This window comes from Poromitra crassiceps (assembly GCF_964638095.1).
Source record: "Poromitra crassiceps genome assembly, contig: HAP1_SCAFFOLD_640, whole genome shotgun sequence".
NCBI lineage: Eukaryota > Metazoa > Chordata > Actinopteri > Beryciformes > Melamphaidae > Poromitra > Poromitra crassiceps.
This window is the reverse complement of record NW_028151768.1, coordinates 47,501-74,658: the sequence shown is the minus strand read 5'-3', so window position 1 is coordinate 74,658 and position 27,158 is coordinate 47,501. Positions and strand designations below refer to the sequence as shown.

At 44.9% G+C, this 27,158-nt stretch overlaps 1 protein-coding gene across 1 annotated transcript in view; it reads left to right on the top strand.

Annotated features, from left to right (window-relative positions):
* Window positions 1-14,743: 14,743 nt before the first annotated feature.
* LOC310771426 (metal transporter CNNM2-like) overlaps window positions 14,744-27,158 on the top strand; it is a gene marked incomplete at its 5' end in the record, with an annotated part of 34,241 nt that continues 21,826 nt past the window's right edge. Inside the window, 2 exons of the mRNA XM_083664039.1 lie at window positions 14,744-14,887; window positions 25,711-25,848. Of these exons, the coding sequence (XP_083520165.1) occupies window positions 14,744-14,887; window positions 25,711-25,848 (282 nt within the window). The remainder of the gene's footprint in view (window positions 14,888-25,710; window positions 25,849-27,158) is intronic.

Sequence of the window (27,158 nt, the reverse complement as noted above, 5' to 3'; positions counted from 1 at the left end):
CCAGTCACACAGGGACGGGTATTACGCTAGAGAGTGAGCCGAGCTGAATTAGCTTGGAGGGCTAGCCTGGCGAATGCAGCTGCTCGTCCGTCCGGCCAGCTCGCTCTTCTGGTTCACCAGCAGTCCTTCCCGATGAACATTCTCTCGTTCAGGCTTAGACATACAGGATGCGGACTCAGCACTAAAACAAAAGATGTCTGCAAACACGCACAGTGTGTTAGGGTCGCTGTGAGACTGGTGGATTTACGTGCGGATACTTGATGGCCAAGACACACTTGGTAACTGAAGTCTCGATAACTAGGAACGCTGTGGAACTTGACAGCTGAGTCTGCAAGGTTCGAAAGATGGGAACTGTTGCAGGGGGTTGTCATGAGAATAGTCTATGAACAACTGCAGAGGACTTGCAGAACCGAACCTTTATAGGTCCCGGACATGACATCACCTTGTGTTATGACATCATCAGTGAGTGGTCTATGACATCACAGTAGGAATGATGACATCATCCTAACAGTACCCTCCCCTCTACGGACGTCCAATGAGACCCTCAAAGAAGACATCAGAAATGCTGCAGACTCCGGTGGATCCTCTGGAGTCGGCCATCCCCCGGGGCACGATCCAAACCTGGGAGACTGGAGACCATCAAAAGGGTCACATCATCACCGTCTGCGACATCATCAGTGATGTATGACATCATAGTAGGAGGAATGATGACATCATCCTAACACAGTGTAACAAACTAATGGTACGCTGTCACAAACGACCGTCGCCATCTTTACTGTGGATCAAAGTCAGAGGGGAGGGGCAAACTCTAGCAGCCTCTATAACAGCCTCTATAACATCCTCTATAACAGCCTCTATAAAGGCTCTATAACAGCCTCTATAACAGCCTCTATAACAGCCTCTATAAAGGCTCTATAACATCCTCTATAACAGCCTCTATAAGGGCTCTATAACAGCCTCTATAACAGCCTCTATAAGGGCTCTATAACAGCCTCTATAACAGCCTCTATAAGGGCTCTATAACAGCCTCTATAACAGCCTCTATAAGGGCTCTATAACAGCCTCTATAACAGCCTCTATAAGGGCTCTATAACAGCCTCTATAACAGCCTCTATAACAGCCTCTATAACAGCCTCTATAAGGGCTCTATAACAGCCTCTATAACAGCCTCTATAAGGGCTCTATAACAGCCTCTATAACAGCCTCTATAACAGCCTCTATAACAGCCTCTATAAGGGCTCTATAACAGCCTCTATAAGGGCTCTATAACAGCCTCTATAACAGCCTCTATAACAGCCTCTATAACAGCCTCTATAACAGCCTCTATAAGGGCTCTATAACAGCCTCTATAACAGCCTCTATAACAGCCTCTATAACAGCCTCTATAAGGGCTCTATAACAGCCTCTATAACAGCCTCTATAAGGGCTCTATAACAGCCTCTATAACAGCCTCTATAACAGCCTCTATAACAGCCTCTATAAGGGCTCTATAACAGCCTCTATAACAGCCTCTATAAGGGCTCTATAACAGCCTCTATAACAGCCTCTATAACAGCCTCTATAAGGGCTCTATAACAGCCTCTATAACAGCCTCTATAAGGGCTCTATAACAGCCTCTATAGCAGCCTCTATAACAGCCTCTATAAGGGCTCTATAACAGCCTCTATAACAGCCTCTATAACAGCCTCTATAAGGGCTCTATAACAGCCTCTATAACAGCCTCTATAACAGCCTCTATAAGGGCTCTATAACAGCCTCTATAACAGCCTCTATAACAGCCTCTATAAGGGCTCTATAACAACCTCTATAACAGCCTCTATAACAGCCTCTATAAGGGCTCTATAACAGCCTCTATAACATCCTCTATAACAGCCTCTATAAGGGCTCTATAACAGCCTCTATAACAGCCTCTATAACAGCATCTATAACAGCCTCTATAACAGCCTCTATAACAGCCTCTATAACAGCCTCTATAACAGCCTCTATAAGGGCTCTGGTGTCACATACTGTAAATGAACATAAGCGTCTCTCACTTTTGATTGACAGCAAGTAATACCGATCCTTGAGCGATGTGACGTGACAGTGTACGTGTGTGTGTGTGTGTGTGTGTGTTAGGGGTGTCAAAAATAATCGATTATAAGATGCATCGCGATGCAGACCTGCACGATTCTGCATCGATTCACAAATATCAAAAATCGATTATTTAAATTATTTTTATTTTTATTTTTTTTATATAATCAAATAAAATATAATGGAAGTACATGCAGTTGTTTATTTTAATTATGGATCATAATACAATGCAATTCTAAATGCACTTTTATTTTAAAAGTAGCCACACAGTGAGAAAAAAGAAAGTGAGAAAAAAAATCATGTATTCGGGGAAAAAAGTGATGCATCGATTTAAGATGCATCGAGATGCATCGATAATCGTTATCGAATCGAATCGTAGCCCTCTGAATCGTAATCGAATCAAATCGTGAGGCCAGTGAAGATTCACAGCCCTAGTGTGTGTGTGTTCATTTCCAGTTAAAAATGTAAAGTGAAAGTGCATTCATGTGTATAATGGCACAGCCGTTCGCCTCCGAAATTCCCGACAGATTGAACATAAGAATCTTTACACGATTAAAGACTTCCAGTTTCTGAGAAAATCTGCAGCCTTAATGGATGGAATTGTAAGTGAATTGACCCTGAGCCTGATGCGTGCAGCGTGCCTGTGTGCTGCTCTACCCAGCATGCACTCAGCCTCAGCCCAGCTAGACGGCCCCAGATGTCAGGCAGCGGTGGTGGGTAATAGGACCCCAGACGACTGGCCCTCGCAAGGACACGCTCTCGATCCCCGAGGCCCACTGCCAAGATCCTGGCTCCAGGGGTTCTGAGGGTCGCTCTCCCCTCTCTACCTCCAGTCCCCCTTGCAAAACCCACTGCAATAATGGCAGCTAAGGAGCTATGAATAAACAGACTGTGCGTTGTCTCGTAGCGTATTTATGGAAGACAGAAGCCACATTTTTTTCTGTCACTGGGTCAGTATTTTTTTTTTCTATTTGTGGGAAAGTGGAAAGTATGCACTCATTGTGTGGGACACAGTGAAGCAAAACGATTTGGAGTGGAGCTACTGTGTGAAAGGAGAGATAGACTGTGTGTGTGTGTGTGTGTGTGCGCGCGTGTGTGTGTGTGCGCGCATGCGTGCATGTGGGTGAGAGAGAGACAGACTACACAGAAAGTGTGATTTGAGTTTTTGCTCATATTTTACATCCCCATCCATTAATATGAATTATGACAGTTGTTACTGCACATGCATGAACTAAAGAAATATTAGCTCAGTTTTGCCATTAATTGGACAGTAAAGCTAATCCATCAGGCTGTAAACCTTGACATTTACTTTACAGTAAAGCTAATCCATCAGGCTGTAAACCTTGACATTTACTTTACAGTAAAGCTAATCCATCAGGCTGTAAACCTTGACATTTACTTTACAGTAAAGCTAATCCATCAGGCTGTAAACATTTACATTTACTTTACAGTAAAGCTAATCCATCAGGCTGTAAACCTTTACATTTACTTCACAGTAAAGTTAATCCATCAGGCTGTAAACCTTTACATTTAAAAAATTCAGGTCACCGTTCCATATTAAAGGGCAACTTTGCAGATTTTCAACCAGCATTGTATCAGTACAATGTGGGTAGTATAATATGCAAATGAACAATGTTCTGTCTGTCTGTCTGTCTGTCTGTCTGTCTGTCTGTCTGTCTGTCTGTCTGTCTGTCTGTCTGCCTGTCTGTCACTCTGTCTGTCTGTCTGTCTGTCTGTCTGTCTGTCTGTCTGTCTGCCTGTTGCTCTGTCTGTCTGTCTGTCTGTCTGTCTGTCTGTCTGCCTGTTGCTCTGTCTGTCTGTCTGTCTGTCTGTCTGTTTGTTAGCAGGATTATGGAAAAACCACTGGGCATATTTTCATGAAATGTAGTGAAAGGGTGTAGCATGGGCCAAGGAAGAACCCATTACATTTTGGAGCGGATCAGATCTGACTCAGGAAATGTGCATATCATATATATATCATATCATACATATATCATATCATAGCAGACTGGACTTTTGGCCATGGCGGAGTTCTGGGCTCTCCGAGTGCCCTTCTACTTGTATATTTGAATGGCCAACATTTTACATGAGTTTTAGTTTTGATATTACACTAAACTTGAACACCAACATGCTGTATGTCAAAGCAGCATAGTATCATTCAGCTATGGACTGTTCAGTGTTCACACACGGAATACAGGTTTATTACCTCTGCCATGTTTTCGGTGCTGTTTGTTTGTTAGCAGGATTATGTAAAAACTACTGGCCCAATTTTCACGAAACTTGGTGGACGGTGTAGGATGGGCCAAGGAAGAACCATTTTGGCACGGATCCCATCCGACTCACAAATTTTGCATAATCACAGCAGCCTGGACTGGACATATCACAGCAGCCTGGACTGGACATATCACAGCAGCCTGGACTGGACATATCACAGCAGGCTGGACTGGACATATCACAGCAGACTGGACTGGACATATCACAGCAGGCTGGACTGGACATATCACAGCAGACTGGACTGGACATATCACAGCAGGCTGGACTGGACATATCACAGCAGGCTGGACTGGACATATCACAGCAGACTGGACTGGACATATCACAGCAGACTGGACTGGACATATCACAGCAGACTGGACTGGACATATCACAGCAGACTGGACTGGACATATCACAGCAGACTGGACTGAGTGCACTTCTAGTTTCCTATGGCACGGCACAGTCCATGTTTGATGAGTCTCACAAGCTCAGTTTTTAAGCTATAGCAGAGCTTCTGGTATTAGCGGAAACTAGACATCAAGATTAGGGCTGTGCAATATATCGTGATATTTTCCCCCGCAATACTGTATCGATATCTCCGAAAAATATCGTGATATATCGCCATATCGATTTTCTGCACAGCTGTCTGTTCAGTGACACAATAAGAATACTTTTTATTTCAGTGCGTTCAGTAACACACTAAACACTCAGTAGTTTTGACTCAATTTGTGCACTAACTTATCAATATAAAGTGATGTACATATTCCTTCTACATCGGTGACCTAGTTCTGTTCTCTCTAATTTCAGGCCAATCTGTAAGTTACCTTTTTTGTCGAAGGTCTTGGAGAAAGTAGTTCTCATTCAACTGCATACATTTTTAGATAACCAAGGCATTTATGAAAAGTTTCAGTCTGGTTTTAAAGCATGGCATAGTACTGAAAAGCTGATTTTTTTATGATCTTCTCCTACCTGTTGACTCAGGGAACTCTGCTGTTCTGGCGCTATTAGATCTGACAGCTGCCTGTGATATGGCTGTGGTATGGCTGTGGTATGGCTGTGGTATGGCTGTGGTATGGCTCTCAAATGGTTTCAGTTCTACCTGACAGATCGTTTCTCGCTTCACAGAGGTCAGTGGCTCCCAAACAGGGGTACGTCTACCCCTAGGAACTATGGGAACTATATGAGGAACTATGAACCCTGTTCCTAGAGAGAGAAGCCGACCTCTCTCTCTCTCTCTCTCTCTCTCTCTCTCTCTCTCTCTCTCTCTCCCTCTCTCCCCCTCTCTCCTCTCTCTCTCTCTCTCTCTCTCTCTCGCTCTCTCTCTCTCTCTCTCTCTCGCTCTCTCTCTCTCTCTCTCTCTCTCTCTCTATGTTTCTATAAAGGTTTATTTCTGTTTGAACTGCAAAACAAGTCACTATCAAATAAGGCCTTTTGACAGAGGGGCAGAAACTGATGGACAAATCCAGAGATGAAGATGCTGTGATGATGTGACTCTGACATGATGTGACATGATGTGTCTCTCAGCAGGATCTCCACACTCTATGGACATGCAACAGCATTTCAGATAGAGAGTAGGGATGTCAACGGTTAACCGTTAATCGATTAACCGTCGCTAACGTCGTTGTTCGGTTATTGCTGTCGGTCTATCAGTCTCTTTATAAGTTTATTGAATAAACTTATAAATTTCAGCAAAGCCAACAAAAAATAAAGGCCAAATTCTAACACAAAAAGCATTAACATTTCAGCATCTAAATAGACACGCCTTGTTTGGGCATGAGCTCATTGAGTAAATAGACAAAAAAAAAATTTTTTTTTTTTTTTTTAATATTAAAAAATTATGAATTAATCGATAGGTTAATCGATTATTAGCGTCGGTTAATCGAAAGTGAAATTAACCGAAAATTGACATCCCTAATAGAGAGGGTACCAACCCCTCACAACAGAGCTCTGTCACTTGAGAGGAGGAAATTGCTCAGCTCTAAACCACAACAAGAGCAAACCCACAAACCTGACTTTGTCACACGCTATAGCAAAGAAGCTGTATTATCGAGTAAAATTGGGGCATCGTTGAGAGTGATAATTCTCTAAGGGACGTATTAACTGAACCTCCGGCGATCAGCTTAAGAAGGGCCCCAACAATCAAGGACAAACTAGTCAGGAGTTACCTTCCTCCTCTCAAACCCAACACTTTGCTTTGCTGACCCAAGGGATATTTCTGCCACTGCTGTGAGAATATGGTGAAAATTGACACTTTTAGAGATGTGTTCAATAACAAAACCTATCCTACTGTATCACCAGTTTCATGAATTGCAATATACCACCCATGTTGTGTACTGACTTGAATGTATCTGTAGCTGTTCTATATGTAGGCCTCACCAAAAGGAGGTTGAGGGACAGAGTGGCCGAACACAGATACTGTATGCCATTTGTACTGGGAACTTGAATGACCCTATGGCCAAACACTACATAGAGGTCCAACATGGAGTGTGTCAGGTGTTGAAGTCATCAGCTCTGATGTCAGGGGCAAACACCTCAAACAAAGACGCATATTGGATCTATGCCCTCATAGTCACTTAGTCCTAACATAATAGCCAATGGGTTTCTCTCCATTGAATTTCAAGGGTTCTTCCTCAAAAGACCCCATTGGATATGCTCTTGTGGTTTTTATTGCTTGATTGCTTCTGTAGTGATGGTATAATTTGGTTGACTTGAATGCTACATTTAATGTTTGTTTTCTATAGAGAGCCGCAGGGATGATGTATTGTTGTAGTCGGAACGCGGAAGTCTCGGACTTCCTGGTTCTTCACTGTTTCTGCCTATGGGATTTTTGAATGGGTTTTTGGCGCGATGCTTCAAATAAGGTCTCCGGGCAACGCAAGCTTAATCAAACACGAACCAGTGTTCAGCGGGATAATCTTCACACATGAGGACCACTTTCATGAGTTTTGAAGCATAAATGCGAGCCCTAGAAGTAAAAAGCTCGTGCTAAAATAATCCAGAACTACACACAGTGTCGCATAGGCGTCCACGTCACATCACCACTCAACCTGGAGTGTTGTTGATGTGTGCGCTGCTGTGCACTGATTACCCCGGGCTGAACCAGGTGAGGGAAAGAGAATTTCCGTGTTCGTCCTTTGAAGTGATGACGTTATTGACGTATAATATCCCCGTCGACTCAACAGTGTAGTCTCATTTAGCCGTTTGCTAGCTAGCCGCCCTTTTAACGGCACGTAAAAGCTTAAAAACTCATAAAAGTGGTCCTCATGTGTGAAGATTATCCTGCTGAACACTGGTTCGCATTTGAATAAGCTTGCGTTAACCACAGACCTTATTTGAAGCATCGCGCCAAAAACCCATTCAAAAATCCCATAGGCAGAAACAGTGAAGAACCAGGAAGTGTTAGCATCCATGTTTTCCGGACTCATTCCTGCGGCTCTCTATTGTGGATTATATTGACTTCCGGCAGCTTGTGGGAGGATCTTGTTTTCTGTATTTCCTGTGGCCTGTTTATTGTGTGATGCCCCTAGAGGCCCCCAAAAACATTGCATGTTCTCTCACCTGTCACACCTGTGGTGAATGCAACATAATTACTCTGTTGGTCTCTGTGTGTCACTACACCCTGAAGAAGGCGCAAGCCGACATGCGTTGGTGTATTTGAACGATTCCAGCCCATTGAATTAAAGGCCTTTTATATTTTCAACCCTCCTTGAGTGCCTGGCCCTGGACTAGGGATGTTCATTTTGAAAAATTTCCATAATCGAAAATCGGGGAAAATTAACGATCAATTATCGATTATCGATCATATTAATAATAATATTTTTTTTTATTTATTTTTTTTACAAAATGAATGCCTATGGCAGAAAATACGAAAGACAACGTGTTCTCCTCAATGAACTCTTTATTTCACTGTGTCTCCTCTCCAACACTCTGCTGTCCCCGGCGCATGCCGGTGTGAATTCCCCATGTTTAAAACAGATTTGTTGGCACAAAGGCCCGTGCCCAGCCAGATAACTAGAGACTATATGAAGCTCCACCTCACGTTAGTCGGCTGTGCAATGGAGTGGGGCGAGGAGGAACGAATTCCACCCAAACCTAGTCTGCAAAAAAAAATAATAATAATAATAATAATAACAAAATCGATAAAAATTCCACATGATCGATTCCATTCCTTAACGATCAATTATCGATTTTCGATAACTGATGAACATCCCTACCCTGGGCCTGTATTTGTTATGCCTTTTGGTCATAAGTCTTCCTCTCCATTTGTATCATGAGCATTAATATCAGATGATCTGCTTGCACGTGTATTTGAAAGCAGTGGTTGATGTTAGCTCAAAATGTGTCTCCAGTTAAATCTTTCAGAATTGGTTCTAGGAAAACATGTCATTTGAAGAGCAGGATGGAAGTATTTGATTTTCCCTTTGCCTTGCATTCCCTGGAATTTGTGAAATTTCTCTCTCCTCACATTTTAACCCCATGAGACAAGCTTTGGGATAAACAATATCAAACTTGGCATAAACATGTTTTTCTCTGTCATTTGTATTGAATAGCTTCCCATTCATTGTGTGTGTGTGTGTGTGTGTGTGTGTGTGTGTGTGTGTGTGTGTGTGTGTGTGTGTGTGTGTGTCGTTCTTTGTGTTTTACTAGTGACCTGCAGGCCTCTGTTATAAGTTATGACGGGTCATCATCTCTAATAGTTAACCCCAACGGGGCGGCCATGGAAAGTGTTCTTGATGTGGACAAACATCCTGATAGGATTAGTCCAATATGTCAAACAACAGACTTGTGCTATCACATTTGTGTGTGCGTGTGTGTGTGTGTGTGTGTGTGTGTGTGTGTGTGTGTGTGTGTGTGTGTGTGTGTGCATGTGCGTGTGTGTGTGCGTGCCCACATGGCGCCCCCATGGTTTCTTGAAGAGTGAAAAAGATTGTGTTTCTGAGAATCTGCACACGTGTGTGTGTGTGTGTGTGTGTGTGTGTGTGTGTGTGTGTGTGTGTGTGTGTGTGTGTGTGTGTGTGTGTGTGTTCATAGTAATGTCCTCCACCTCTCCTTATCAGTTGGCTTAGGCAAAGGTGAGAGGTTAGGCCTAGTATTGTGTCAGGAAGTTGAGGTCATGTTGACACACATTCCAATTGGTTGTTACTCTTTCTTTGATAAAATCAGTGATACACTCGCTGTGTATATATATGAAGTCACCAACCCCCCCACCCCCCCCCCCCCACACACACACACACACACACACACACACACACACACACACACCACCACCACCACCATTCAGGATAATATGCAGACTTTTAGTATTTCAGGTGTTTTTCCATGATCATCAGAAATGTCAACATGTTGGGATAGGTGTGTTCTAAATCTGCACAGTAAGGAACCACTTATGCAAATCTGAAAAAAAAACTCTTCATCATCTTAGCGAGTTATTTATTATTATCATTATTTATTATCATCATCACAATCATCACTAATATTGTATATAAAAAGCTTATTTTCCTCACAAGTCAAAAACGTCAAATTGTGTGACAATTTGACATTCCTCCTGAGAATTTTCTCAAAACAAATGACAGTAGTTATCTTGAAATAAGACAGATCACTCCACTAGATAATGTCATTTGATTCAAGAAACAAGCTGATTTGCATGAATTGAAAATTGGCTTTTAAGACTTGATCCTGGTTCTAAATGATGTTAAGATGGACATTGTTTGGCAGTGCATGTCCGGAGGATTCCCTCCACACACAGACACCTAAAGTTGGAAGCCGAGTTTGAAGCAGACCTGAGTGGAGTGGATGCCATTACTGTAAGTGGAGGGAGGGCGAGGGAGGGAGTGGAAGCACTGCACACACACATTGATCTGTTTTCGCTGTGCTGTGTGTTGGCCACTCCATTTGCCCTCCCCTCCCCTCCCCTGGGCAGCTTAGAGAGATTGCTTTGCTCAAGGACTCCTGGGGTCTGATTGCTTTAACCCACCGAGGCTCCGTTTACATTTGTTCTAGTGAAGCCCAACCCTCAATGATCATCTGAAGGAGAAGTGGGATCTCTCTACTGTTGTAGGTCACTTCAGGGCAACAGCTGCCATGTGCATGTATGTTTTCACACAATGTGTTCATATCTGGATATTTGTGGTGATTATGTTCTCTTTGGGAGTCTTTACTCTACCAGCCCTCTAGGTGTAACCTGAGTGTTATTGAAAGCATCCAGTGTGTGTGTGTGTGTCTGTGTGTGTGTGTGTGTGTGTGTGTGTGTGTGTCTGTGTGTGTGTGTGTGTGTGTGTGTGTGTGTGTGTGTGTGTGTGTGTGTGTGTGTGTGTGTGTGTGTGTGTGTGTGTGTGCGTGCGTGCGTGCGTGCGTGCGTGCGTGCGTGCGTGCGTGCGCGCTAGGGCTCGGTATCGCTATTTGATAACTTTAAAGTATCGGCCGAAATAACCCAGTACAAACTAGTATTGAAACTTCTTCAGTCAAACGATACCTGCATTCAATCCTTTTTTAACACACTGCAGATCTCAATTTTTTTCTCTCCGAATTGTATTGTGGTTTTGCTCGCAGTCAATCATCACCACAAGCACTCTTCGATGTAAGGCGACATGTGATTGGCCCATTGACAGCAGCTACAACCCCTACAGTCTGTATGTAGTCAAGCGTCGTGCGGTATGCGACGGAGTTGGCAGTTCAGTGTGCCCAGATGCCACCAAAACGTTCAAATTCACATGATGGGTATCGAATAGGGGTGTCACGATACACTAATTTCACGATACGATACGATACACGATATTGGGTTCACGATAACGATACGATACGATATTTTAACAATATTTTTTTTAACAAAAGTAAATAATTTTTATGTATTTATTTATCATTTATTTAACCATGTGAGTCCCGTTGAAATCGAAACCTCTTTTCAAGGGAGCCCTGGGAAAATACTGGAAAAATATTGTTTTTGGAAATTGTTATTATAATAACTAGAAAACAACATGGAAGACAATGCTTCTCTTGCAATAGAATGTGTCACACTGTCACAAACTAAATGTTTGTTGCATGGTGAAAGAAAAATAAAGTATACAATCTATTTCTTAAATAACTCATGCTCAATGGTCCCTAAGCTTATGTAATCTTATGTACCCCTTGAACTGTTTTGCCATGCCAGTAGTAGTCTACCCCCTCACTCATGCGTGTTGATTCTGCTAAATTTGTTCTATTATTATTCAGGAGATTTTTTTTTTTTTTTTTTTTTTACGATATCATTTTTTTCTGACGATACGCATATCGTGACGTTTCGATATCGCGATATATCGTGCGACGAAATATCGTGACACCCCTAGTATCGAATGAAGTAGGATGAACAAAGCAAAAAAATGTATAGAATGAAGTACCCTATTTGGTATCGGTATCTGGTATTGGTACTCATATGGTATTTTGTTCAACGATATACCCAGCCCTATGCACATCATTCTGTTCATACTCTGTTAGGCTGTGTACAGTGACGTCAGTGTGCTGTCAGTGAGGATGCAGAGAGCCGCAGGGCTATAAAACACACTTGGTGATCAGCCCAGAAGGCCTTTAGCTGAAGCAGCATGCGCACAGCGAGGAGCCATGTACCTGTGTGTGTTCTCCACAAATACACACACACATATGCTCGCGCACACACACACACACACACACGTGCGCTCACACACACACACACACACACACACACACACACACACACACACACACACACACGCATACAGGTGCCACTGTTTACACCCAGGCCTATCTGCATGCAAACGACTCACTCCGAGACAATCTGATCACGCAGCGAGCGGAGGCTCCGCCCTCCGCTGGTTCGCTCGGTGAGAATATCGCCGGGGTCCAATGGAAACTTCATTTTGCACAGGGGCTAATATTAGCCCGGGCCTCTGGAAAATTCCTTTTAAATGATCACAAGCTGAGAAAAGGCAAAGAATCTGTTTAGCGTTTTGCGTGACAATATTGTCTGTGTGCACGGTGGGTTTCTTTTTTTTCAGATGGTACAGCACACAGGAGGGTCCTGGGAACACAGATGTGGAGGGAGGGAGGGAGGGAGGGAGGGAGGGCTAGCAGGGTTCATGTGATGAACGACTGTCCGTCTGACTGTCTCTCTGGCTGTCTGACTGACTGTCTCTCTCTCTGTCTGTCTGACTGACTGTCTCTCTCTCTGTCTGTCTGTCTGTCTGTCTGTCTGTCTGTCTGTCTGACTGACTGACTGTCTCTCTCTCTGTCTGTCTGTCTGTCTGTCTGACTGACTGTCTCTCTCTCTCTCTGTCTGTCTGTCTGTCTGTCTGACTGACTGTCTCTCTCTCTGTCTGTCTGTCTGTCTGTCTGACTGACTGACTGTCTCTTCGTCTCACTGTCTGTCTCACTGACTGTCTCACTAGCTGTCTGAATGTTTGCCCGGCTCTGTGTTCGCTGAAACGTGTACATGTTCTACTACTACCATCCTGCATCCCTGGTTGTCTGACTAATACAGATGACAATTACTTATTCATGTCACCTTATGGCAGTAGCATCACTTCTGAGACAGTTATCCTGGATACAGGAGCACCACAAGGCTGCGTCCTTTCTGCTATTTTATTTTCCTTGTACACAAATGCAATACAAATTATGAATGCAATCTGCCAATTGTATAAATATGCTGATGATATGGTGTTAGTTGGCCTTATGAAGGCAGGGGACACAGTTAATGAATCTACATACTTCCACCACATTGAAGAACTTATTAAATGGTGTGAAGACAGTGCCCTTTATATTAATGGAGCTAAAACTAGGGAGCTGGTCATTGCAAGTCATCGCAACGCAGGTGAAGATTTTACATCTGTTTTGATGGCCAGCCTGTTGAAACAGTAGAGGAGTTGAAATACTTAGGAACCTTTTTTGACTCCAATCTACCGTAAATTCCGGACTATAAGCCGCACCTTTTTTCCTATTTTTTGGCCTTTTTTGGCCCCTGCGGCTTATATAACGGTGCAGCTTATCTATGGATTTTTTCAAAAAAAAAAAAAAAAAAAAATCTCTCTTTTTTAGCACTCTTTCTAACTATAAATCCACTTCTGTTTTAATTTCCTCTCTTGCCCTCTTTTCACCACACCGCGGACACTGTGTGCACTGTAAAAAACAACACAGGTGGTGTTGTGTTATGTTGTTTTGTTGAAATGTTAATAAATGGGAGCTTTCTCAAACAGCCATCTCTTTCCCGACAATCCCCTCTGTGCATGAACCCTTACATATGGTAATTAAACATTAAAACACAATAAAAAATAAAATAAAATAAAACCCATTAAAACACCCGCGGCTTATAGTCCGGTGCGGCTTATATATGTAAAAAAATAGTCAACTTTGCAGGTGCGGCTTATACACCGGTGCGCCTTATAGTCCGGAATTTACGGTAAGTTTCACAGCCAACACAGAATACATCACAGAAAGCAATGCAGTGTTTGTATCTAATCAGGAAATTGGATTCATACAAAATAAGCAAAGCTATTCTGGAGACTGTCTACAGGAGCCTTATTGAAAGTATTTTGACCTTTGACATGTGTACATGGTTTGGGAATCTAGGAGTTAAGAACAGAAATAGACTGTCCCGAATTACAAACATGGCAAGTAAAAGTATTGGGAAAGAACAAGAACAACTTGGATGTATTTATAAAACACGGGTGGCACGAAAAGCCAGACAAATTGTGTGTGACCCTGTACATCCCCTTTTTAATGAGTTCACAAAACTGCCCTCTGGACGACGCTATAGAGTTCCTGCAGCAACCAAGAACATCTATAAAAAATCTTTCATACCAAACACAATAAATCTGCTAAATTCATAAACGTCAGACTCATCCACATCAGAACCATGTCCGTTATCGCTGTCTGTAATGTGCTGTTGTCCTGTTGTCTTGTTGTTGTATTATGTACCCTATCATTTCTGTGCTGTGTACTGTGTGTGTACTGTACTTTTCATGTGTGCAAGCAAACCTGTGAAGCCGAAGACAAATTTCCACATTGTGGACAACTATAAATTGAATTGAATTGAATTGTCACGCCTGCTGTGTGTGTATACGATCCAGATACTGTATGCACACTGCTGTTAATACATACTGCAGTAATGTTAGCCTTACAATAGACTGAGCAGTATTATGTGATATTCCAGACAGAATACTGTTAAACATATATGGTTGCACTGCAAGGCTGTTTGTGTGCTTACGTTGGTTGACCTGTTTCACACATTAAGGTGGACCTTTACGCTCTTTATCGCTATATGACCTCAACTTTATAACCTGTGTGTGTGTGTGTGTGTGTGTGTGTGTGTGTGTGTGTGTGTGTGTGTGTGTGTGTGTGTGTGTGTGTGTGTGTGTGTGTGTGTGTGTGTGTGTGTGTGTGTGTGTGTGTGTGTGTGTGTGTGTGTTGCTAGGAAAATCCCACCTGGCCATAGTTCAGAGGGTGAACAATGAGGGTGAGGGTGACCCCTTCTACGAGGTTCTGGGTATCGTCACTCTGGAGGACGTTATAGAAGAAATCATCAAGTCAGAGATCCTGGATGAGACGGACTTGTACAGTAGGTTCCCCTGTCAAATGTCACACCTGGTAGACTGTCACACCTCTCAGAGTAGAGCATCAGTCTCAAATCCATAATCTGATGTAGAAATTGATCCAAGCCCAGCGGTATGGCTAAGGTATGGCTAAATGGAATAGCACGTTGACTTCCTTGTGACTGTGTTGATTCCCCCCTTCTCATTTTCCTCCCCATTTTCTTCCCAGTTGTACTTGGCCAAGGGTCGTTGCTCCACCCCCCACAATGACAATGTAGACTAACACATGCTTCCTCTGATACACGTGCAGTCGCCAGCCGCTTATGGGTGGGCCTGGATAAAATTGGTGGGGCAATTGCATGACGAAATTTTGCGTGCGAAGCGTGTAAAATTCCTAGATGTCATGAAGTCGTCATGCATTAGACTCTGGAGATGATGTGCCCTGTGTTTTTAAGCTACAAAACCATTAGCTAGCAAGGCAGCAGCAAATTTGCTGCAAAACGACGGGGGGGGGGGGGGGGGGGGGGGGGTTTGGGTGGGCCAGGGCAAGAAGTGGGTGGGCCTGTGCCTACCCAGGCCCACCCGTAGAAACGCCCCTGCCCGGAACCATCCCGAAAAATAATTTCAACCGCCTTGAAGTCAGTGTAAACAATCCAAAATTCTAAATGTTATTCTTTTCCTTTGTTATTGTCATCTGTAGTGGTTATTTGCATAAAAACACAGTTTGCTTAGGAAATGATTGTATCTTTTTGAAATATGTGCTTTGATTTAATAAAATGTAAGTCAATTTGTAACTTGAGTTACTTGACAAAGTAACTGGTATAATATTATTGAAATCCTATAAGTAATAAGTTATATTACTGAGTTACTGCTAAAAGTAATATATTACATGTAATATGTTACTTTTGTAATGACTTACCCCCAACACTGCTTATAATAAACCATTTCTTGCACTAGGAATGGGTCACATTCGTTATATAAACTCCTATGAAGTATTCTGGTATAAAGGCCTATAGACATTATTTGTGCCAGTCTAGTTGTCGCCTAAAAACATAGTGTATATCTTCAAGTAATGCTAAGAATGTGCTCAGCTAACAATGTAGCCCCCAACTCTCTTTTACATGTAGTTCTGGGAAAGGCTCCACAGCTACATTTCCTGAAAAGGTTTTGGGTAACTTCAGTTTAGTCCCACTTCAACCCAGAGCTAGTTCACTATGCTTCAAGTTTAGTCTCCCTTCAACCCAGAGCTAGTTCAGTATGCTTCAGTTTAGTCCCACTTCAACCCAGAGCTAGTTCACTATGCTTCAGTTTAGTCCCACTTCAACCCAGAGCTAGTTCACTATGCTTCAGTTTAGTCCCCCTTCAACCCAGAACTAGTTCACTATGCTTCAGTTTAGTCTCCCCTTCAACCCAGAGCTAGTTCAGTATGCTTCAGTTTAGTCTCCCCTTCAACCCAGAGCTAGTTCACTATGCTTCAGTTTAGTCTCCCCTTCAACCCAGACCTAGTTCACTATGCTTCAGTTTAGTCCCCCCTTCAACCAAGAGCTAGTTCACTATGCTTCAGTTTAGTCCCCCCTTCAACCCAGAGCTAGTTCAATATGCTTCAGTTTAGTCCCCCCTTCAACCCAGAGCTAGTTCAATATGCTTCAGTTTAGTCCCACTTCAACCCAGAGCTAGTTCAATATGCTTCAGTTTAGTCCCCCCTTCAACCAAGAGCTAGTTCACTATGCTTCAGTTTAGTCCCCCTTCAACCCAGAGCTAGTTCAATATGCTTCAGTTTAGTCCCCCTCCAACCCAGAGCTAGTTCACTATGCTTCAGTTTAGTCCCCCTCCAACCCAGAGCTACTTCACTATGCTTCAGTTTAGTCCCCCCTTCAACCCAGAGCTAGTTCACTATGCTTCAGTTTAGTCCCCCTTCAACCCAGAGCTAGTTCAGTTTGCTTCAGTTTAGTCCCCCTTCAACCCAGAGCTAGTTCACTATGCTTCAGTTTAGTCTCCCCTTCAACCCAGAGCTAGTTCAGTTTGCTTCAGTTTAGTCCCCCTTCAACCCAGAGCTAGTTCACTATGCTTCAGTTTAGTCCCCCCTTCAACCCAGAGCTAGTTCAATATGCTTCAGTTTAGTCCCCCTTCAACCCAGAGCTAGTTCAATATGCTTCAGTTTAGTCCTCCCCTTCAACCCAGAGCTAGTTCACTATGCTTCAAGTTTAGTCTCCCCTTCAACCAAGAGCTAGTTCACTATGCTTCAGTTTAGTCTCCTCTTCAACCCAGAGCTAGTTCACTATGCTTCAGTTTAGTCCCCCCTTCAACCCAGAGCTAGTTCAATATGCTTCAGTTTAGTCCCCCTCCAACCCAGAGCTAGTTCAATATGCTTCAGTTTAGTCCCCCTCCAACCCAGAGCTAGTTCAGTATGCTTCAGTTTAGTCCCCCTCCAACCCAGAGCTAGTTCAATATGCTTCAGTTTAGTCCCCCTCCAACCCAGAGCTAGTTCAATATGCTTCAGTTTAGTCCCCCTCCAACCCAGAGCTAGTTCGCTATGCTTCAAGTTTAGTCTCCCCTTCAACCAAGAGCTAGTTCACTATGCTTCAGTTTAGTCTCCCCTTCAACCCAGAGCTAGTTCACTATGCTTCAGTTTAGTCCCCCTTCAACCCAGAGCTAGTTCACTATGCTTCAGTTTAGTCCCCCCTTCAACCCAGAGCTAGTTCACTATGCTTCAGTTTAGTCCCCCCTTCAACCCAGAGCTAGTTCACTATGCTTCAGTTTAGTCCCCCCTTCAACCCAGAGCTAGTTCACAATGCTTCAGTTTAGTCTCCCCTTCAACCCAGAGCTAGTTCACTATGCTTCAAGTTTAGTCTCCCCTTCAACCCAGAGCTAGTTCACTATGCTTTGGTTTAGTCCCCCTTCAACCCCAGAGCTAGTTCACTATGCTTTGGTTTAGTCCCCATTCAACCCAGAGCTAGTTCAATATGCTTCAGTTTAGTCCCCCTTCAAACCAGAGCTAGTTCAGTATGCTTCAGTTTAGTCCCCCCTTCAACCCAGAGCTAGTTCAGTATGCTTGAGTTTAGTCCCCCCTTCAACCAAGAGCTAGTTCAGTATGCTTCAGTTTAGTCCCCCCTTCAACCCAGAGCTAGTTCAATATGCTTCAGTTTAGTCCCCCTTCAACCCAGAGCTAGTTCAGTATGCTTCAGTTTAGTCCCCCCTTCAACCCAGAGCTAGTTCAATATGCTTCAGTTTAGTCCCCCCTTCAACCCAGAGCTAGTTCAATATGCTTCAGTTTAGTCCCCCCTTCAACCCAGAGCTAGTTCAATATGCTTCAGTTTAGTCCCCCCTTCAACCCAGAGCTAGTTCACTATGCTTCAGTTTAGTCCCCCCTTCAACCCAGAGCTAGTTCACTATGCTTCAGTTTAGTCTCCCCTTCAACCCAGAGCTAGTTCAGTATGCTTCAGTTTAGTCCCCCCTTCAACCCAGAGCTAGTTCAATATGCTTCAGTTTAGTCCCCCTTCAACCCAGAGCTAGTTCAGTATGCTTCAGTTTAGTCCCCCTCCAACCCAGAGCTAGTTCAATATGCTTCAGTTTAGTCCCCCTTCAACCCAGAGCTAGTTCACTATGCTTCAGTTTTGTCCCCCCTTCAACCCAGAGCTAGTTCAATATGCTTCAGTTTAGTCCCCCTTCAACCCAGAGCTAGTTCAATATGCTTCAGTTTAGTCCCCCCTTCAACCCAGAGCTAGTTCACTATGCTTCAGGTTTGTCCCCCCTTCAACCCAGAGCTAGTTCACTATGCTTCAGTTTAGTCCCCCTTCAACCCAGAGCTAGTTCAATATGCTTCAGTTTAGTCCCCCTTCAACCCAGAGCTAGTTCAATATGCTTCAGTTTAGTCCCCCCTTCAACCCAGAGCTAGTTCACTATGCTTCAGTTTTGTCCCCCCTTCAACCCAGAGCTAGTTCAGTATGCTTCAGTTTAGTCCCCCTTCAACCCAGAGCTAGTTCACTATGCTTCAGTTTAGTCCCCCTTCAACCCAGAGCTAGTTCAATATACTTCAGTTTAGTCCCCCCTTCAACCCAGAGCTAGTTCACTATGCTTCAGTTTAGTCCCCCTCCAACCCAGAGCTAGTTCAATATGCTTCAGTTTTGTCCCCCTTCAACCCAGAGCTAGTTCAGTATGCTTCAGTTTAGTCCCCCCTTCAACCCAGAGCTAGTTCACTATGCTTCAGTTTAGTCCCCCTTCAACCCAGAGCTAGTTCACTATGCTTCAGTTTAGTCCCCCCTTCAACCCAGAGCTAGTTCAATATGCTTCAGTTTAGTCCCCCCTTCAACCCAGAGCTAGTTCACTATGCTTCAGTTTAGTCCCCCCTTCAACCCAGAGCTAGTTCACTATGCTTCAGTTTAGTCCCCCCTTCAACCCAGAGCTAGTTCACTATGCTTCAGTTTAGTCCCCCCTTCAACCCAGAGCTAGTTCAGTTTGCTTCAGTTTAGTCCCCCCTTCAACCCAGAGCTAGTTCACTATGCTTCAGTTTAGTCTCCCCTTCAACCCAGAGCTAGTTCAATATGCTTCAGTTTAGTCCCCCTTCAACCCAGGGCTAGTTCAATATGCTTCAGTTTAGTCCCCCCTTCAACCCAGAGCTAGTTCAATATGCTTCAGTTTAGTCCCCCCTTCAACCCAGAGCTAGTTCACTATGCTTCAGTTTAGTCCCCCTTCAACCCAGAGCTAGTTCACTATGCTTCAGTTTAGTCCCCCCTTCAACCCAGAGCTAATTCAGTTTGCTTCAGTTTAGTCTCCCCTCCAACCCAGAGCTAGTTCACTATGCTTCAGTTTAGTCCCCCTTCAACCCAGAGCTAGTTCACTATGCTTCAGTTTAGTCCCCCCTTCAACCCAGAGCTAGTTCACTATGCTTCAAGTTTAGTCCCCCTTCAACCCAGAGCTAGTTCAATATGCTTCAGTTTAGTCCCCCCTTCAACCCAGAGCTAGTTCACTATGCTTCAGTTTAGTCCTCCCCTTCAACCCAGAGCTAGTTCAGTATGCTTCAGTTTAGTCCCCCTTCAACCCAGAGCTAGTTCACTATGCTTCAGTTTAGTCCCCCCTTCAACCCAGAGCTAGTTCAGTATGCTTCAGTTTAGTCCCCCTTCAACCCAGAGCTAGTTCACTATGCTTCAGTTTAGTCCCCCCTCCAACCCAGAGCTAGTTCACTATGCTTCAGTTTAGTCTCCCCTTCAACCCAGAGCTAGTTCAGTATGCTTCAGTTTAGTCCCCCTTCAACCCAGAGCTAGTTCAGTATGCTTCAGTTTAGTCCCCCTTCAACCCAGAGCTAGTTCAGTATGCTTCAGTTTAGTCTCCCCTTCAACCCAGAGCTAGTTCACTATGCTTCAGTTTAGTCCCCCCTTCAACCCAGAGCTAGTTCAGTATGCTTCAGTTTAGTCTCCCCTTCAACCCAGAGCTAGTTCACTATGCTTCAGTTTAGTCCCCCCTTCAACCCAGAGCTAGTTCACTATGCTTCAGTTTAGTCCCCCCTTCAACCCAGAGCTAGTTCACTATGCTTCAGTTTAGTCCCCCCTTCAACCCAGAGCTAGTTCACTATGCTTCAGTTTAGTCCCCCCTTCAACCCAGAGCTAGTTCACTATGCTTCAGTTTAGTCTCCCCTTCAACCCAGAGCTAGTTCACTATGCTTCAGTTTAGTCCCCCCTTCAACCCAGAGCTAGTTCAGTATGCTTCAAGTTTAGTCTCCCCTTCAACCCAGAGCTAGTTCAGTATGCTTCAGTTTAGTCCCCCTTCAACCCAGAGCTAGTTCAGTATGCTTCAGTTTAGTCCCCCTTCAACCCAGAGCTAGTTCACTATGCTTCAGTTTAGTCCCCCTTCAACCCAGAGCTAGTTCAATATGCTTCAGTTTAGTCCCCCTTCAACCCAGAGCTAGTTCAATATGCTTCAGTTTAGTCCCCCCTTCAACCCAGAGCTAGTTCAGTATGCTTCAGTTTAGTCCCCCCTTCAACCCAGAGCTAGTTCAGTATGCTTCAGTTTAGTCTCCCTTCAACCCAGAGCTAGTTCAATATGCTTCAGTTTAGTCCCCCTTCAACCCAGAGCTAGTTCAATATGCTTCAGTTTAGTCCCCCCTTCAACCCAGAGCTAGTTCACTATGCTTCAGTTTAGTCTCCATTCAACCCAGAGCTAGTTCAGTTTGCTTCAGTTTAGTCCCCCCTTCAACCCAGAGCTAGTTCACTATGCTTCAGTTTAGTCTCCCTTCAACCCAGAGCTAGTTCAGTTTGCTTCAGTTTAGTCCCCCCTTCAACCCAGAGCTAGTTCACTATGCTTCAGTTTAGTCTCCCCTTCAACCCAGAGCTAGTTCAATATGCTTCAGTTTAGTCCCCCTTCAACCCAGAGCTAGTTCAATATGCTTCAGTTTAGTCTCCCCTCCAACCCAGAGCTAGTTCACTATGCTTCAGTTTAGTCCCCCTTCAACCCAGAGCTAGTTCACTATGCTTCAGTTTAGTCCCCCCTTCAACCCAGAGCTAGTTCACTATGCTTCAAGTTTAGTCCCCCTTCAACCCAGAGCTAGTTCAATATGCTTCAGTTTAGTCCCCCCTTCAACCCAGAGCTAGTTCACTATGCTTCAGTTTAGTCCTCCCCTTCAAGCCAGAGCTAGTTCAGTATGCTTCAGTTTAGTCCCCCTTCAACCCAGAGCTAGTTCACTATGCTTCAGTTTAGTCCCCCCTTCAACCCAGAGCTAGTTGACTATGCTTCAAGTTTAGTCCCCCTTCAACCCAGAGCTAGTTCAATATGCTTCAGTTTAGTCCCCCCTTCAACCCAGAGCTAGTTCACTATGCTTCAGTTTAGTCCTCCCCTTCAACCCATAGCTAGTTCAGTATGCTTCAGTTTAGTCCCCCTTCAACCCAGAGCTAGTTCACTATGCTTCAGTTTAGTCCCCCCTTCAACCCAGAGCTAGTTCAGTATGCTTCAGTTTAGTCCCCCTTCAACCCAGAGCTAGTTCACTATGCTTCAGTTTAGTCCCCCCTCCAACCCAGAGCTAGTTCACTATGCTTCAGTTTAGTCTCCCCTTCAACCCAGAGCTAGTTCAGTATGCTTCAGTTTAGTCCCCCTTCAACCCAGAGCTAGTTCAGTATGCTTCAGTTTAGTCCCCCTTCAACCCAGAGCTAGTTCACTATGCTTCAGTTTAGTCCCCCTTCAACCCAGAGCTAGTTCACTATGCTTCAGTTTAGTCTCCCCTTCAACCCAGAGCTAGTTCACTATGCTTCAGTTTAGTCCCCCCTTCAACCCAGAGCTAGTTCAGTATGCTTCAGTTTAGTCTCCCCTTCAACCCAGAGCTAGTTCACTATGCTTCAGTTTAGTCCCCCCTTCAACCCAGAGCTAGTTCACTATGCTTCAGTTTAGTCCCCCCTTCAACCCAGAGCTAGTTCACTATGCTTCAGTTTAGTCCCCCCTTCAACCCAGAGCTAGTTCACTATGCTTCAGTTTAGTCCCCCCTTCAACCCAGAGCTAGTTCACTATGCTTCAGTTTAGTCCCCCCTTCAACCCAGAGCTAGTTCACTATGCTTCAGTTTAGTCTCCCCTTCAACCCAGAGCTAGTTCACTATGCTTCAGTTTAGTCCCCCCTTCAACCCAGAGCTAGTTCAGTATGCCTCAAGTTTAGTCCCCCTTCAACCCAGAGCTACTTCAATATGCTTCAGTTTAGTCCCCCTTCAACCCAGAGCTAGTTCAATATGCTTCAGTTTAGTCCCCCCTTCAACCCAGAGCTAGTTCAGTATGCTTCAGTTTAGTCCCCCCTTCAACCCAGAGCTAGTTCAGTATGCTTCAGTTTAGTCCCCCCTTCAACCCAGAGCTAGTTCAGTATGCTTCAGTTTAGTCTCCCTTCAACCCAGAGCTAGTTCAATATGCTTCAGTTTAGTCCCCCTTCAACCCAGAGCTAGTTCAATATGCTTTAGTTTATTCCCCCCTTCAACCCAGAGCTAGTTCACTATGCTTCAGTTTAGTCTCCATTCAACCCAGAGCTAGTTCAGTTTGCTTCAGTTTAGTCCCCCCTTCAACCCAGAGCTAGTTCACTATGCTTCAGTTTAGTCCCCCCTTCAACCCAGAGCTAGTTCAGTATGCTTCAGTTTAGTCTCCCCTTCAACCCAGAGCTAGTTCAGTATGCTTCAGTTTAGTCCCCCCTTCAACCCAGAGCTAGTTCACTATGCTTCAGTTTAGTCCCCCCTTCAACCCAGAGCTAGTTCAATATGCTTCAGTTTAGTCCCCCCTTCAACCCAGAGCTAGTTCACTATGCTTCAGTTTAGTCTCCCCTTCAACCCAGAGCTAGTTCAGTATGCTTCAAGTTTAGTCCCCCCTTCAACCCAGAGCTAGTTCAGTATGCTTCAAGTTTAGTCCCCCCTTCAACCCAGAGCTAGTTCACTATGCTTCAGTTTAGTCTCCCCTTCAACCCAGAGCTAGTTCAGTATGCTTCAAGTTTAGTCTCCCCTTCAACCCAGAGCTAGTTCACTATGCTTCAGTTTAGTCTCCCCTTCAACCCAGAGCTAGTTCAGTATGCTTCAGTTTAGTCCCCCTTCAACCCAGAGCTAGTTCACTATGCTTCAGTTTAGTCCCCCCTTCAACCCAGAGCTAGTTCAGTATGCTTCAAGTTTAGTCCCCCCTTCAACCCAGAGCTAGTTCAGTATGCTTCAGTTTAGTCTCCCCTTCAACCCAGAGCTAGTTCAGTATGCTTCAAGTTTAGTCCCCCCTTCAACCCAGAGCTAGTTCAGTATGCTTCAGTTTAGTCTCCCTTCAACCCAGAGCTAGTTCAATATGCTTCAGTTTAGTCCCCCTTCAACCCAGAGCTAGTTCACTATGCTTCAGTTTAGTCTCCCTTCAACCCAGAGCTAGTTCAGTTTACTTCAGTTTAGTCCCCCCTTCAACCCAGAGCTAGTTCACTATGCTTCAAGTTTAGTCCCCCCTTCAACCCAGAGCTAGTTCAATATGCTTCAGTTTAGTCTCCCCTTCAACCCAGAGCTAGTTCACTATGCTTCAGTTTAGTCCCCCCTTCAACCCAGAGCTAGTTCACTATGCTTCAGTTTAGTCTCCCCTTCAACCCAGAGCTAGTTCACTATGCTTCAGTTTAGTCCCCCTTCAACCCAGAGCTAGTTCATTATGCTTCAGTTTAGTCTCCCCTTCAACCCAGAGGTAGTTCAGTATGCTTCAGTTTAGTCCCCCCTTCAACCCAGAGCTAGTTCACTATGCTTCAGTTTAGTCCCCCTTCAACCCAGAGCTAGTTCACTATGCTTCAGTTTAGTCCCCCCTTCAACCCAGAGCTAGTTCAGTATGCTTCAGTTTAGTCTCCCCTTCAACCCAGAGCTAGTTCACTATGCTTCAGTTTAGTCCCCCCTTCAACCCAGACCTAGTTCACTATGCTTCAGTTTAGTCTCCCCTTCAACCCAGAGCTAGTTCAGTATGCTTCAGTTTAGTCCCCCCTTCAACCCAGAGCTAGTTCACTATGCTTCAGTTTAGTCCCCCCTTCAACCCAGAGCTAGTTCAGTTTGCTTCAGTTTAGTCTCCCCTTCAACCCAGAGCTAGTTCACTATGCTTCAGTTTAGTCCCCCTTCAACCCAGAGCTAGTTCAGTATGCTTCAAGTTTAGTCCCCCTTCAACCCAGAGCTAGTTCACTATGCTTCAGTTTAGTCCCCCTTCAACCCAGAGCTAGTTCAGTATGCTTCAGTTTAGTCCCCCTTCAACCCAGAGCTAGTTCAGTATGCTTCAGTTTAGTCTCCCCTTCAACCCAGAGCTAGTTCACTATGCTTCAGTTTAGTCCCCCTTCAACCCAGAGCTAGTTCAGTATGCTTCAAGTTTAGTCCCCCTTCAACCCAGAGCTAGTTCACTATGCTTCAGTTTAGTCCCCCTTCAACCCAGAGCTAGTTCACTATGCTTCAGTTTAGTCCCCCTTCAACCCAGAGCTAGTTCACTATGCTTCAGTTTAGTCTCCCCTTCAACCCAGAGCTAGTTCACTATGCTTCAAGTTTAGTCTCCCCTCCAACCCAGAGCTAGTTCAGTATGCTTCAGTTTAGTCCCCCTTCAACCCAGAGCTAGTTCACTATGCTTCAGTTTAGTCTCCCCTTCAACCCAGAGCTAGTTCACTATGCTTCAAGTTTAGTCTCCCCTTCAACCCAGACCTAGTTCACTATGCTTCAGTTTAGTCTCCCCTTCAACCCAGAGCTAGTTCACTATGCTTCAAGTTTAGTCCCCCTTCAACCCAGAGCTAGTTCAGTATGCTTCAGTTTAGTCCCCCTTCAACCCAGAGCTAGTTCACTATGCTTCAGTTTAGTCTCCCCTTCAACCCAGAGCTAGTTCACTATGCTTCAAGTTTAGTCTCCCCTCCAACCCAGAGCTAGTTCAGTATGCTTCAGTTTAGTCCCCCCTTCAACCCAGAGCTAGTTCACTATGCTTCAGTTTAGTCCCCCCTTCAACCCAGAGCTAGTTCAGTATGCTTCAGTTTAGTCCCCCCTTCAACCCAGAGCTAGTTCAGTATGCTTCAGTTTAGTCCCCCCTTCAACCCAGAGCTAGTTCAGTATGCTTCAGTTTAGTCTCCCTTCAACCCAGAGCTAGTTCAGTATGCTTCAGTTTAGTCCCACTTCAACCCAGAGCTAGTTCACTATGCTTCAGTTTAGTCCCCCCTTCAACCCAGAGCTAGTTCAGTTTGCTTCAGTTTAGTCCCCCCTTCAACCCAGAGCTAGTTCACTATGCTTCAGTTTAGTCCCCCCTTCAACCCAGAGCTAGTTCACTATGCTTCAGTTTAGTCCCCCCTTCAACCCAGAGCTAGTTCAGTATGCGTGGAGTGGAGTGGGTTGTTGTTGTCTTACACCACATTTTCATTTTCTCCCCTCAGCCGACAACAAGACGAAGAAGAAAATCACCCATCGGGAAAGGAAGCAGGATTTTTCGGCCTTCAAGCCGACCGACAACGAAATGAAGGTTAAAATATCACCTCAGCTTCTGCTGGCTACCCTGCGTTTCCTGGCAACAGGCAAGTGGGCTGCGTTGCTGCTTGACTTCCCCCAGTGTGCCCTCAGCCCCTCACTGTGTGTGTGTGTGTGTGTGTGTGTGTGTGTGTGTGTGTGTGTGTGTGTGTGTGTGTGTGTGTGTGTGTGTGTGTGTGTGTGTGTGCGTGCGTGCGCGCGCGTGCGTGCGTGCATGCTGTTTTCAGTGTGTGCGCCATGTTTGTGTGTGTGTATGGTGTGCTGTCTGTTTGTGTGTGCGTATGTGCTTTGTGTTTTGGGAAAGTGGGTGTGGGGGGGGGGGGGAGCGAGTATGTGTGTAGAATGAGTATGTGTATCTGTGTCGTGCGTGCGTGTGTGTGTGTGTGTGTGTGTGTGTGTGTGTGTGTGTGTGTGTGTGTGAGGGAATGATTTGTGTGAGCGTTCACAACAAGCGTGTTGGTATGTGTGTGTGTGTGTGTGTGTGTGTGTGTGTGTGTGTGTGTGTGTGTGTGTGTGTGTGTGTGCGTGTTTGTGGAGAGGTGCTAGGCCTCTCGGGAACGCGGCGCGGGACGTCGGCGCAGACTGCGTGCAGATCCCCAAAACATGGGCAGCTATTTGAACTGAGGCCGGGTTACATGTTGTGATCTTAGCCCACAGCTTTAAAAACACCGCCCTGTTTGCTTACACTAGTTCCTCAATGACATCACTTCCAGCCTTTTTGGCCTATGGTCCGGGTTCTCACAGAAGTCGACATACTTAGTGTAAAATGTGAAATATTTCACCTGCCTTCCCTTGGGAAATGGATTTGTAAACAGGCAGTAGATCCAGTGCTAGTGGGCTCATGGCCTGTGCCTGCAGGCTGCAGTTGGATTTGCCTCAGAACTTTGACCCAGCAGCTAAGCGTTGATTAAGGGCCCTCTAAAGGCTATTAGGGAGTTGAGTTCCTGGTGGTGGAGCCAGCAGCCAGCTGACACATATCACCACCGCTGAGTTGGAGGAGCCGATACCAGTCACAATCAGGATACACTATTTACAAGTTCAAGATGAGTTTTGGTAAGGTTTGAGTGAATAGGCTAATTCTTTTTCTTTTTTTAATCTCTGCCAGAGAGAGAGAGTTGTAGACTAGCGCATGCTTCCTCCAATACATGTGCAGTTGCCAGCCACTGATTTTCACCTGACAGCGAGGAGTTTCACTGGCAGGACGTAGCACGTGGAAGGATCACGCTATTCCCCCCCCAGTTCCCCTCCCCCTCCAAACAGGCTTTCCCCGACCGTCCCGAGGAGGCATTAGTGCAGCGACCAGGACTCCTACCCCACCGGCTTACCACCCACAAACACGGCCAGGACTCCTACCCCA